The following is a 13300-nucleotide window of genomic DNA, read 5'->3' as shown; positions in this document are numbered from 1 at the left end:
TAGAGTTATTTTATACCGAAAAATCTCATCCTGGATTTGTTACCGTTTGCAGTAACGCACTTTGATTGTTTGATTACTTATTAGCGTATCGAATAGATCAAGGTACATCGATTTCTTGTAGATTTGAAAACACGGTATCATTTTTTTTTTGAGAATTTCACGAAACACACTTCCAAAGTTTTTGTTTGAATTTTAAAAAAAGGCAGACTTAAAATTATCGATTTCGTTCTGATAACTGCAGAAAAACTACCGAGCAGTTTGGTAAAAACAACAAAAGTTCGGTGAACCGATTGAAGGGTTTTCGTCAAAGCGCAGAACATCTCAAAAAATACCTCCGAAATTGCTGTCGTTTTACATAGTTTCACCATGATATAACAATATTTTAAATACATCAATTTCACATAAAATATCATTATCGAGTACAATAGAAAACATTGTTTTTGCCATTTTCACCATGAATGTTACCAGAAATTTTTTAAGCATTTTCATCCTTTTTATGTAACAGTAATTTTTGAGACATTTTCCTCAAACATTTAGATGTTACTGACAGTGTTGTACATGGTATTGTCAGTGATGAATTTAACAACGAAAAACGTTGTTAAAACATGGTGATGACTGAAAGCTACAAGTTAAAATGTTACGTTTTTTATGGTTACAATTAAAGACATTGTCCTTCAATGATACTTATTTCCGGATATTTGAATTCACAAAAGCGGTGTTTACCATATCCAACGATTCGAACATGGGACCAGAGTCGCCAGGTTACCCTTCGCTATACCGGTTTCATGGCGTTGTTAAACATCAACACATGCTCGCATCGTGCCCATCCTCCACTACTATGGCGCGCATTCGAAACTCGATTATGCGGTTTGCCGATGTACGCTGATCGGTGTTGGTGCCCTCGTTACGTTTGTGTGCGGTTTCATAAAAACCGAGCCTGGGGCGTTGTCGAGAGAGCAAAAAGCGAGCAATCCACTGAGTACTGGTCCATTTAGTTTGTGATCGTCAAGGAGTACAGTAGAGTTCTCGGTGTTTAAACGTTCCCAGTTTCTGTGCTTGAAAAGAGAAAAGCAGCAAGGAAGAAGAAGAGAGTGGACACACAATTATCTTGGATTTTTAACTGTTGAGATCCAACAGCTGGACAAAAGTGACAAGTTTTTCTCGTTTTGTGTGGAAAAAAACGAAAAGTTTTAAAAACTTCAATTAAGCCCGTGTTAAAGGCGGACGAAATCTTTTTTATTCAAACTTTGTTAACTCAGACCAACACCAGCAACCATGAGAGAAATCGTTCACATCCAAGCCGGTCAGTGCGGAAACCAAATTGGAGCTAAGGTGAGTCGAGTTTTTGCTTCATATTTTCGCTAGTTCGCGTATCGGTGTCCTATTTGAGCGTGAAGGAAATTACAGCTAGCCGGTGCAAAATTGCTCTGCATTCCGGGCAAGCGAAAAAAACGTTCCGTTTGTACATCTGCACTGGAATCTCAAGATGGCTTCTCGCCATTTGCAAAAATGTGTTGAAAATGTACTTTTGTCGTCGATTTAAGCAATCGATTTTGCCGAAAAGAATACGTGGCCAAGGAAAAGTCCTTTGTGCATGTTTCGTGCTCTAGTGAAGATTTTTTCAATTGATTATAGAGAGCGCACGCGCTCTTCTCCAGGTGTGAATTTTCTATCTTCGCCCTGATGCCATTTGCACTGTGGGTACGGGGATCAATTCGGTGTGTTGCAATTCAACAGATGAAAACGGAAGTTGCAAGCAATATCCGCAGTGCGGTTTTGTGCCGCTCTGTTGCTAACCCGATAGTATAGTCTTATTATTCATTGATGATGGTATCATCTTTCGACGTGTCGAACGTTGGAATTTTTCTTCTGAAACAGCACCGCTGTTCAGTTCCTCCAAGGCTAGAGTAGGTGGAATAGGAAACTACTTTTGCTTTGTGCTTGCGTTGCGTTTGCGTTCGCGTTCCCATTAAAAGGAAGGAACGCCGGTGAATCGCGCGGCTTGTAATAATGCCTCTAGCTGGGGTTTAGAACAGAGAAGAGGTTAGAATGTGTAGCCGTAGTAGGCTTCTGCCTGCTGCACCAACACACACGTTAGGAAAATTTCCGTTAAAATTTGAAGCCAGAATCGACCGACACACGCACACAACTGTTTTGAGTACAGGCTTTTTATTCTGTACGCAACGGTTTTCAGCGCGAATTACTTACAGCAAAAGCGCGATTTTATTGATTTCCTCATAACAACTTTTAGGCGGCTGAATGAATTAAAGAAAACGACAGATTTCATTTTTATTCAAATTTGTACATTTGACGCTTTAGAGGATTCGGTTAAATATTCCTATTGGAAAGTACAATACATGTACATTATCTACAGATAGGTTTTAGCTATTGAAATGGAAGTTTCGCACCTCAAAAGGTGTGTAATGGAAGCAAAAGAGTGTTTTAATGAAGTTTCTTGTTTGGTGGTTTTTCGCTATTTTCGCAATACAAAGTCAAGTCACTTCAAATAGTGAGTGTGAGTTTTGTGTATGCCTTTAGCAATTGAGTCCTCAATAACGCTAGGGGTTTTGACCGTTGTAAAATGCTTCCACTTCTTGCTAACGCTATTTCCGTTGCCTGCATAAAGTTTGAAATTGGGAGCGCGTCCCAACTGCTGCGTTAAGGGACTATCTCATTTAGAATGATTGTTTCCGTACCGTGTTCTCAGCTGCTGGTTTTGAGGGGTTGACATCTGCCAGATGTTGCTCGACGGTTGTAAATAAACGGTGTAAACAACGAACCCATACCTATTATACGAATGTGCCAATTGATCTCGCAGGATTTATTCTCTTGTTTTTCAATTCAAATTTGTAAATAGTTATGAAATCGAATATAACAACGTGAGCTAAATCCCATGGAATTCTTTGCGTCGCGTAACTGCTTCTAAATTTAGATGTCCATTTTTAGGAAATCAATTTGAGTTAACGGCCATGAATGATTCCTTTTCGTCCCCTGAGGGGACGCCTGTTAAAATCAATCTTGAATGCGAGAGGGAAAACATTAAACTCAATCAACAAACCACTCGTTCCGGAATGTCGTGTGCTGTTCCCAGTCTGCAGCAGCATCATCATCGAGCGTGTTAGGCTAATGACATACTGAGGCGTCAAAGGAAGCGAAGCGTTGAGCGTTTGAGAAGCAGAATAAACAGAAGCGTTGGGTGAAGCTTCCTATGACATACTGGAGCGAGCGTCGCAAATGCGTTGTATTGTCATATTCCTAGATTTCAGTAGCGGTTTTGTTTGAAGGAAATATGAATTCGTCCAATGGAGATTTTTTTGCTTCTTCAAGCACGGTAAATTACGTTTTTAGTAAACATAGAGATTTTTTTATGAAATAAAATAATATTACTGAAGTAAGTTGCGCTACAGACGTAGTAAAAAATATAAGATATTATTCTGTATTTTAAACCCGTTGACCCCGAGCAACATTCAACTAGTTTACAATATCTATTAGGATTTAAAAAACCCATGTGAGCACAGCTAGTTACTCAGCGGCTTGCATTTTCGCGACCAAAGAAGTTCAGCATGCTAGATTCCTGACCATTCGAATCAATACTCAACATCAATCAAAAATACCAGTGTTGTTTTTCCGACGGCCTGAAAACTTTTCTCGGTAGTATTTCCTATCCTACTTTTTTTCTTTTTTAAGATTTAATACCGAAATAAAGCAAATATAAAGCACCTGGCGATATCAGGTTTAGTCTGAACATGGTATTACTACACTAACATTTTCTAAACATTTTGTAAACGAAAATGTATTTTATTTGCTTTTTTTCAATTACCAAACCAAAACAAAGCAAATATTAAGCACCTGGCGATGAAAAATTTAGTCTGAATATGGTAGTACCGCGTACGTATACGCGCGTCAAAACACTACTCGTTCTGTTTCGCCGCCTCTACCGACGCGTCTTTGCCGCTCCAGTATGACCGGTTTGAGCGTTTCATATAGACGTTCGAAGAAGTAGTTCAGACGCCTTTACGACGCTTTTTGCTTCGCCTCGTTTGACGCCTCAGTATGTCAGTAGCCTTAGCAACTGCCGGCATGTAGCAGCTTCAGAGTCGACGAGACAGTTATTTCGTTGTTTTTCTTTGCAAGAGGCCTTGGCTGCTGCGCCACGTACCGTTTCGTGCTAGAAAAGAAAACCCGGCGATGACTGCAGTGCGCTGGAATGCGCTTCGGTACGTCTTTGACAGACAAACCTTATTAAGCGGGATGTAAAGATAACTGTACATTAGCGCTCCCTCCCGCATTCACTGGGTGTTGGGCTGCGCTAGGTCGGCAGTACGGGAAGCTGTTGGAGCACGTCAAGAGTGGTCTTTCGAATCTTGTTTATGGAGGCCCACTAAAGGCCTGACGTGTTTATGACAACTGCGCCTATTTACGTGGAAAGGCCGGCCAAAATGTACACGTTGCAATCCGGTTGAAATGTGCCTATAAATGGAAAGTTGAATGGAAAATGTTTTTGCGAACGGTTGGCTGGTCCATTCTCTCCTAACCGGAAAGTGTTCAATGTCTGACCAGAGGAAAAGTATACTTGACTCCTTTGTTGGGGCGGGCTGTTTATGGGTTGGTTATGATTTATGTTGTCTCTTGAAGTCTGTACTTTTCCTCTACTTGACCCCATCCAGGTTGGAGGGTAAATTCCATTGTGGTCTTCTCTATTCGTGGGAAACAATTGCTTTTCCTGATTATACAAATTGTATGTCATGATTATCATTCCGGGCGATTCCATGCTATTTCACGAATCGATTCGGGTTGATCATGTCCGATGTGTGGTCTCCGTTTTTTTCTTTTTTTTTTTCTAAATGAAATGGGAATTGACTGTCTCAAAAAAAATTCGGACCGGCTGAGTGTGACTTTTTTTGGTTGTCACCTTCTTCAATCAATGCAGAACAAAATCCTAAACAACTGTAACTAGAATCGGAAAAATTAAACGGAAACTATTTATAATGTAACCTCAAAAATCGTGTCGTAAAATACTGAATAAACTATGAGTTGATCTTATTTGTGAAGCTTTTTCAATACCCCATCAATCAATGCCATCGGTCGGTTTTTCTTCAATCTCATCCTCAGATTAATCTCTCCGCTCTTCCACCCGTATGTCGTGGATTAATTAGAGCATTGCCGCTAACAGCGATATACCGGGAAAACGGGATCGGAGTTGGTACTACCTACGGCCATGGGCGCGCCCCTACCGTACCTACTCTCATTAAAATGAAATTTTACAGACTCAAATTTCTCGCTTCAGTACCCTTAGGGGGGCGGGCGGTCGGTCTGGGCTCAGTAGAGGTACCTTTAAGAAGAGAGGAATGATCATTCGTTTCTTGGGCCGCCAATTGTGCTGATTGTGCACCGCCGCGCCCTGGCTTTACGTACCGGCGGCGGCTTGCGGTGAGTGTTTCAGCTGCGGTGCAGCTTAACGATCTCGGAGAAAATTGTAATCGTTGGATTTATTTAAAGCTTCCGAATAATAGCTTCATTCAGAGGAATTTCGTTTTACGGCCCGCTGTGCGCTGGTTATTGGAAAAGGTGATAATTGGGACTTTGCGGAAAAATTTATGAGGGTAATTGCACTAGATGTTCATCTTAAAGAAAAACTGGCATTAGTGGTGGCCGAGTTATGTAACATCCAAAGTTACCTTAAAAGTTGTCGTTCAAAGAGTACATACATATCGCTTGTCGCCGTAAAGGTAACTTTTCCCATCAGGATTTTTATTGATGGAAAGAGAAAGTCGGCTTGCCGCGCAGACACCTCTGTGAGAAAAATGATCCACTAATTGAGATGGAAGGTCGGTACACCATCGAGGAAGAAACCTTTCACCTACACGGCTTTTCTCCACTGTGAAGTACATTCCATAAATATTTCCAGCTTTCGGTAGGCTTCTACCGGTTTGTGTCATGTTTTACGGTTTATATTTTGTCCGTGATGAAAAAATTCGCTAGTGTTTTTTTAGTTTTGCATAAAACCGGTGATGCGCGCCGTTCCCGTAAGCTGATGTCAGCAGCGGCTGCAGAAAAGACGGAAGAAAACAAAATAACATGTCTTGCCACGCGGCCCCACGACGGCGCACGTTTTGCTGATCTGCGCAAACGTGGCCGAATTTTGCGATACGAGTGCACTGTTTTAACAACGGGAAAGTTTACGGTAGAAAATCGCTGAATAAAACATGCTGCTGTGGCCAAGTGGTGAAAATTTTCGATCAATACACCGACACTCTTAGTCATAGTGCTGTTTGGCAACATATTTTTCTGCAACCTTTTTAATCCCACGGCTTGTTTTTTGCAGTAACCAAAGTGAGCCCTTCGCGAACCGTTTAAACGCACAAAACGCTTGTTATACCACGCGGTGACAAAATCCCACGCTCACTTTGCGGTGGCAGTAGGCAATAAATTTACAACTCCTACGTTTTTTCTAGTTACTAGGACAAGAATGGTTTCGCTCAACAGCCCCACAGTTGGCTGTGAACAGCTCTTTGTGCTTTAGGGTAATTTTTAAACCAGTTCAACTAAGTTCCGAACTGCCTACGACAAAATTTTATATAGTGCACTCTCATGTTCGGTAGAGGCATAATGACCTGAAATGATGTGATTCGTTATCAAATTTTATAACCCACAATTTAATTTCAGTAAAAAAAAAACTTGAGGCTGTATATCTTCTGTGCTTCAAGACGAGTGCAAAGCTCGCGTAGAAAGGAGCCATAATGTTAGCTAGCCATATATCAGTTTTAGTAGTATGTAGTTGGCCAGCCCCCCTCATGTTGACTACTTTCGCAGAAGAGACTTCCCTTCACTGGCGCTGGCCGGTCTATCTTAACCGGTTGCACTACCGGCGGCATCGAGCAAAACGATCGTGACTCGTAGCAATCCAATTTAGAAGGTAGTGAAGCGTTGCAGTAACGCAGCAGCAGCAGCAGCGGCACCGGGTGCGGAAATTAATTGATAAAAATAACCGATTGAAAAAGAAATGCACGCTATGCTGCAGCAGCACTTTCTTCTTTCACTGTGCTCGAGAGAAAAAAGAGGCACTTTTTGTGGGGAAGTACAGTATCTACCCATCCTTCCGAAATGGGAACTTTTGCAGTTTAGCGTTGCAAAGTGTGCACTAGTGCTGTTAAGTGATTGTATTTTTTTATAGTATATTAAGCGTGAGTATGGTTTATCACGATGAAAAAATCAGGTTGAGGAATGCTTCCTAGATAGCTTTTTATTTACTGTACATAAATTAAGAAAGTTCACGTTATCTACACATACAACCTAGAAGTTACCTAGTCCAACGCGTTATCTTTAGAAACGCTCGATTACAAAATAAAAAAGGCTCGTGCATTCCTCTCGTTTATTTCACATTATCTTGATTGCCGCTCGAAGCCGCTTGTGGTCTAACAAGTAGAGCGGTTATTTTCCTCAGTTCAAGCACTGATTTTGTCATTTGTAACGTTTAAAATTCTGCTAGATTTACACATCCTGCATTGCCTCCCACAAGACGTGTCTCGGACGAATATTCATTTCTCAATAAAGTTGCCTTCCAGCTAATGCCAACCTGTCAAGAGCCGCCCACCAGCCACGTAATACACAGCACAGTGACAGACCTGTGCAGTGAGACTACATTCAATCAAAAAGGTTTCATTCAGTGCAGCAAATGTCCGGCGAATAGAATGGTGGTTATGGCCAGAAGGCACAATGTCACTTGCTGTTCGACTCTAGTAGTGTCCCCGATCAACCATCCTCCAATCCCTTCATTACTCTTCTACTGGCACAGAAGTTTTGTTTCGTTATGGTGTGCTAAATATGGCTAGTCTCTAGAGTGGATGGATGAGATAATAAAATTACAGTCCGGCTTGCCTATCCACATCACAGTGTTGCGTGTGCGAGTCATCCGATGACATCACCTCACAGACTAGCAGCAGCGACAGCGAGGTTGTCTGTTACTAGCTGAATGCAAATGCTTCTCATTTCCTCCATTTATGGTCATGGGAATGGGCATATTTTCCGGTGCAGTTTTATTTTTGCTCATTCACTCGGTCTGTCTAGTAACAGACATGTCCTAAAAAGCGCACTTGTCTTGAAATGCGAAGCGTGGGTGACGTGTTCATTTTTCCACTGAAGTAAGCGACGACGACCAGGTGCACCAGGTGTCGCGGGGTAAGGCTGCGGTAGTGCGCAACCTGCCATGTGGAACTCTATCCAGCCTTTCCAATCACATAATTTCTCCTTTCTCTCGGTCAGTCCATTCTCCTTGGCTGCTTTTTTCTTCTTCTATCAATGCCTTCGATCTACTGAAACACGAGGGTTGAATACAAAGCCACAGTGAAAGAGCTACGCAAACGAATCTAAACCGAGTGGCTTGTTCGATTGTGGTAATAATGGGTTGTTGTCCAATGGAACAAAGGATCCGTGTCCAGCCCCTCGTTATGAACTCATTTTTATCGTCCAACGATGACTCATCCAAGGTTTGATACCGAGAGCATTTGGGGTTCATTGGCCCATTTTTCCTAATTCCATGGCAACAGCGTAGGCCCACATCGGTGTGGTCTTTCTCTCTCTGTATGCAGTTAGGAAGAAAATTTCCAGGCATGCGCAGCAGGAACATGGGAAAGGCACGTCCTCGGGGGTACCAGAAGGAGAGAACTGAGCAGGGGCAACACATTCATCGACCAAACCGAATTCTTATATTACCCCGGCCCACATTTGTAAGAACGATAAGAGGAAGGAGGACTCTGTCTGTAGGAAACATGAAAAATTCATGAGTCATCGCGTCACCGTGCCAGGCTCCCTCTGTTTGTGGTTTGAGGGTGTTGTGTCCTCGTTGAGATTCTAGCGTGGGGGTGGCCTAGTTGGCAGTTTTCCTTACCAGCCGATCGCGTGTTGCGCCTGTATCAAGGATACACGCGTATAAGGATGGTGTGATGAATCATCCTTATGCTGGCGCGCTGGTTGCAGGTTTTCCCAAAAACATGACATTTGATGAGTGCTTTTATATTCTGAAGGACAAAGCTGTTGAAGATTAGGTTTATTGCTGAAACAACCATAAATTCATGGGTTGAAATTGCTTTTTGTCCATGTATGTAGTTTCAAAATGTTTCAAAGCAAATTCAGTTCAAATTCACAGTTGCTAATTTATTTTCCTTCTTTTCTCTCTCTTTTCCTTCCACAGTTTTGGGAAATCATCTCCGATGAGCACGGCATCGACGCTACCGGCGCGTACCACGGTGATTCGGATCTGCAGCTGGAGCGCATCAATGTGTACTACAACGAAGCCTCCGGTGGCAAATATGTGCCACGTGCCGTGCTAGTCGATCTGGAACCGGGAACTATGGATTCGGTTCGCTCCGGCCCATTCGGACAGATCTTCCGCCCGGACAACTTCGTTTTCGGACAGTCCGGTGCCGGTAACAACTGGGCCAAGGGACACTACACCGAGGGTGCCGAACTGGTCGATTCCGTGCTGGACGTTGTCCGCAAGGAGGCCGAATCGTGCGACTGCCTGCAAGGATTCCAGCTGACGCACTCGCTCGGAGGTGGTACCGGATCCGGTATGGGAACACTGCTGATCTCTAAAATTCGTGAGGAATACCCCGACAGGATCATGAACACATATTCCGTTGTCCCCTCGCCAAAAGTGTCAGATACCGTCGTGGAACCTTATAACGCTACCCTCTCCGTGCATCAGCTGGTCGAAAACACCGACGAAACGTACTGTATCGACAATGAAGCCCTGTATGACATCTGCTTCCGTACTCTGAAGCTCACCACTCCTACCTACGGCGATCTGAACCATCTCGTCTCGCTGACCATGTCCGGAGTTACTACCTGCTTGCGATTCCCTGGTCAACTGAACGCCGATCTGCGAAAACTGGCCGTCAACATGGTACCATTCCCACGTCTACACTTCTTCATGCCAGGATTCGCTCCACTGACGTCCCGCGGCTCGCAGCAGTACCGCGCTCTGACCGTTCCGGAACTCACCCAGCAAATGTTTGATGCCAAGAACATGATGGCTGCCTGCGATCCCCGACATGGTCGATACCTTACCGTTGCTGCCGTCTTCCGTGGCCGTATGTCGATGAAGGAAGTCGATGAACAGATGCTGAACATCCAGAACAAGAACAGCAGCTACTTCGTGGAATGGATCCCGAACAACGTCAAGACCGCCGTCTGTGATATTCCTCCACGAGGATTGAAGATGTCCGCTACCTTCATCGGCAACTCCACCGCCATCCAGGAATTGTTCAAGCGTATCTCCGAACAGTTCACCGCTATGTTCCGTCGTAAGGCTTTCTTGCATTGGTACACCGGCGAGGGCATGGACGAAATGGAATTCACTGAGGCGGAAAGCAACATGAACGATCTGGTGTCTGAGTACCAGCAATACCAGGAGGCCACCGCCGACGAGGATGCAGAGTTCGACGAGGAGCAGGAGGCTGAAGTTGACGAAAACTAAATCTAGTTCTCCAACAACCCACACACACACACAAACGAACCTGACATCCTTCTACACCGAACTCTCCCCCTCCTTTCTTCTGCAGAACTCTTCGCTCATTCCAAGCATTTTGCCCGTGCTCTGCCATCTTCTCATCTACTAATCCTTCTCTTCTTCCTACTCACCTCAGGGTGTAAAATCACGTCAAAGAGAATGTTCCGTTCTTTTTTCGAAAAAAAAAAACGAAAAGTATCAATCACCAGCCAGATTGTAGATAAGAGACAAAAGTGAAGAACAATGCGCAACCGTAAAAAATAAAAACAAAGCCAGCAGCAGAGATAGCATGCAAGCAAAAACTAAACAACAACCAAGCCAGCCAGCAGCAGCAGCAGCAGGAAAAAGTCGCAAAATCTAGTAACCACTGCCAGCTCAGCAAAAGAAAATAAAAACAATTGCAGAAATGTCAGAAAACGGCAACTAAAATCAATCTCTGTTCTGTTTCATTTACGTTTTGTTTCACACAATTTCACCTCCCGAAATTTACCGGCTTTTATTTTTCATCGATTGTTTCAAACCAATTCGCCCCCAACTCCCTTTCTCTGCTTTGTTTCGTTTCGTTTTCACCTATATGCTCTATACTGGGTTCGAAAATATCTATCGTCGCTTCGCGCTGTTATTTGCGCGTTTCGCGACGAAACTCGTTGACAAACAAACAAGAAAAAAAGCTACCTTCTCTAATGCTAATTTTAATATTATCGATAAGGACAAATATTTAAAATTTAACTTTAAAAACAATTCGATTGAAATAAAAAATGCTTTAACTATTGTTATTCGAGAAAAAAAAATTCAGTTGAAATCGAAGGATTGCCGTAAAGTATAACTTATTTGCCGCACGAATGAGTGGATAACATTGTCCACAGCTTATTTGTATTGTACCGTTTGTTTCGCAAGTGAACATCTGCAAGCATCTGAAGCGCAGAAAAGATGGAAAAATAAAAAAGTCTCAGAAATCAAATCAGTATGTTAAGTTTTTTTTCTCTTCTCGTCTTCCATCGCCCCCCTCTTCCCCAGGCTTTCAGGTTCTTCAGCTTTGGTCGATCGATTGATCCCGGTTCATGGCAGTAACGGTTGGGTTGGCATCATGCTCTGCTTCGTTGGTTAGCCGGTTGCGAGTGCCGGTTTTTTTTCGCTTCATACAGCCCCGTTCGATTCCATTCCACTGCCGTGTGATGTCGATGACGTGTTTCAGTCTGGTGCGCTTCGCTGACCTTTTAGGAGATATCCGAGTGGTTGGGTGCTGCCTTTGCTGTGAATATGAGGGTAGGTATTTGTCGATTCGGTTCTAAAGGCGCTGGGTTTTGTGCGGAAAGCCCATTGCGGGAAATCCTATTTTAGTGCCAGCCGGTGGAACATGGGGCTTTAAATGCTTCATATGCTTGCAGCTCCGATGCATGGGGAAAAAACGAAACAAAAAACGCGTGGCGCATTTTTTTGATGAAGAAAGGGTTGTCAAATGTGTTTTTTAAAATAATTTTTTCGCATATATTCGCGAAATCACGTACGTAAATGATACTAAAAACGTGCAGTAACGCATGTTTTCAAGCGCGATTTTTTGAAACATCGCATTGTAAATTTTGTTATTCGTGAAAACGCGTGCAAATCGTTGTAGGATAAATAATCATTCTCAAAAGAATTTCGATGAAAATCGCTCAGATTGAGTAAATGACCAATCAACCAAATTGCATTATTTAACAAGCATGCTGCGGTTACGCAGCTTACGGTGTGCAGTAGCTGCTGGAAAATAATCCAGCATAATCGGCCTATTTTCACAGTCACTAACACAGTTGGCATCCGTTCCAATCCCCATCCAAGGTACTGTGCCAGACGATTAAGTGGGTGAGGCACATCGTATATGCATTCAAGGAACTAACGCTAAATAATGGTACTAAATTCACATTTATTAAATGATAATGATTACTTATACACTAAAACACACGTGTCAAAATTACGGATAAGCGATTAATATGCGAATTGAAATTATACTAGCTCTCAAATTAATAATATTAGTCATCAGGAAACAAAGTTTTGCGACATAATGACGCAGAAATGAACAAAAACGGCCATATAAAATCCATCTCAGGATTCCTATAGGTGACAGAATTGACATCAATTCAGATTCTAATAGAAATACGTTTTTTCCCTTCATAAATTTAACAGCTTGAAAAAATGAATTTAATTTCAGAAATTATTTACTCAAACTAGAAATTCGAAAATAGAACACAGTTGCAGACTGTAGAGTTTTTTAAATTTGCTCTAATAGTAATTTATAATACTATTTAATATTATTTTAATACCAGTTTTTCATACCAGTCACACCAACAGATGGCCAATAATTACTTCTGGTCTATTTACTGGTAATTACTCTAGAACAAAAAATGAACATCCAAGACAAGTCTACGAATGTTAAATTTGACAGAAAATATTTCTATTATTTTTTAAGTAGGACTACAACTTTGTTCTCTATACTGGGGTGAGTAAAATCACGCCAAAAGATCTAAAAACATGCAAATATTGCATAAACCATTGAAAGAACAGGAAAAACTAAATTTTTTTGAAATACTATTGTTGTTACAGAAAAACAATGTATTAATGGTAGATTCACCGTTAGATGGTATTATCAAAAGTTTAGAAGCGCTTCAAGGTTTTATAGTTCACCTGTGGTTAGCTAATGTAAACAAATTTTAGAGATGACGCTAAATTTTTTGAATCGATGAAATTCAAGAGAATGAAGATAACAAAATTAAAATTTTATAAATTTTTTTCTTGAAGTCCGAAGAACTACAC

General features: G+C 42.1%; 1 protein-coding gene across 1 annotated transcript; it reads left to right on the top strand.

Moving 5' to 3' along the window:
- Positions 1-958: 958 nt before the first annotated feature.
- Positions 959-11471, top strand: LOC129724354 (tubulin beta-1 chain). The gene is made up of 2 exons (XM_055679185.1): positions 959-1332; positions 9191-11471. Exons 1-2 carry the CDS (start codon positions 1276-1278, stop codon positions 10475-10477), a joined length of 1344 nt encoding a protein of 447 aa, XP_055535160.1. The 5' UTR covers positions 959-1275; the 3' UTR covers positions 10478-11471.
- Positions 11472-13300: the final 1829 nt, after the last annotated feature.

This window comes from Wyeomyia smithii, chromosome 2, assembly GCF_029784165.1.
Source record: "Wyeomyia smithii strain HCP4-BCI-WySm-NY-G18 chromosome 2, ASM2978416v1, whole genome shotgun sequence".
In the NCBI taxonomy this organism is placed as follows: Eukaryota; Metazoa; Arthropoda; class Insecta; order Diptera; family Culicidae; genus Wyeomyia; species Wyeomyia smithii.
This window is presented reverse-complemented; position numbering and strand designations above follow the sequence as displayed.

What these genes read in the sequence shown, in the direction of transcription:
- LOC129724354 (XM_055679185.1), top strand. Translation starts at nt 1,276, where the DNA reads ATGAGAGAAATCGTTCACATCCAAGCCGGTCAGTGCGGAAACCAAATT. An exon ending in GAAACCAAATTGGAGCTAAG is followed by an intron (nt 1,333 to 9,190) that starts GTGAGTCGAGTT and finishes TTCCTTCCACAG; the next exon opens with TTTTGGGAAATCATCTCCGA.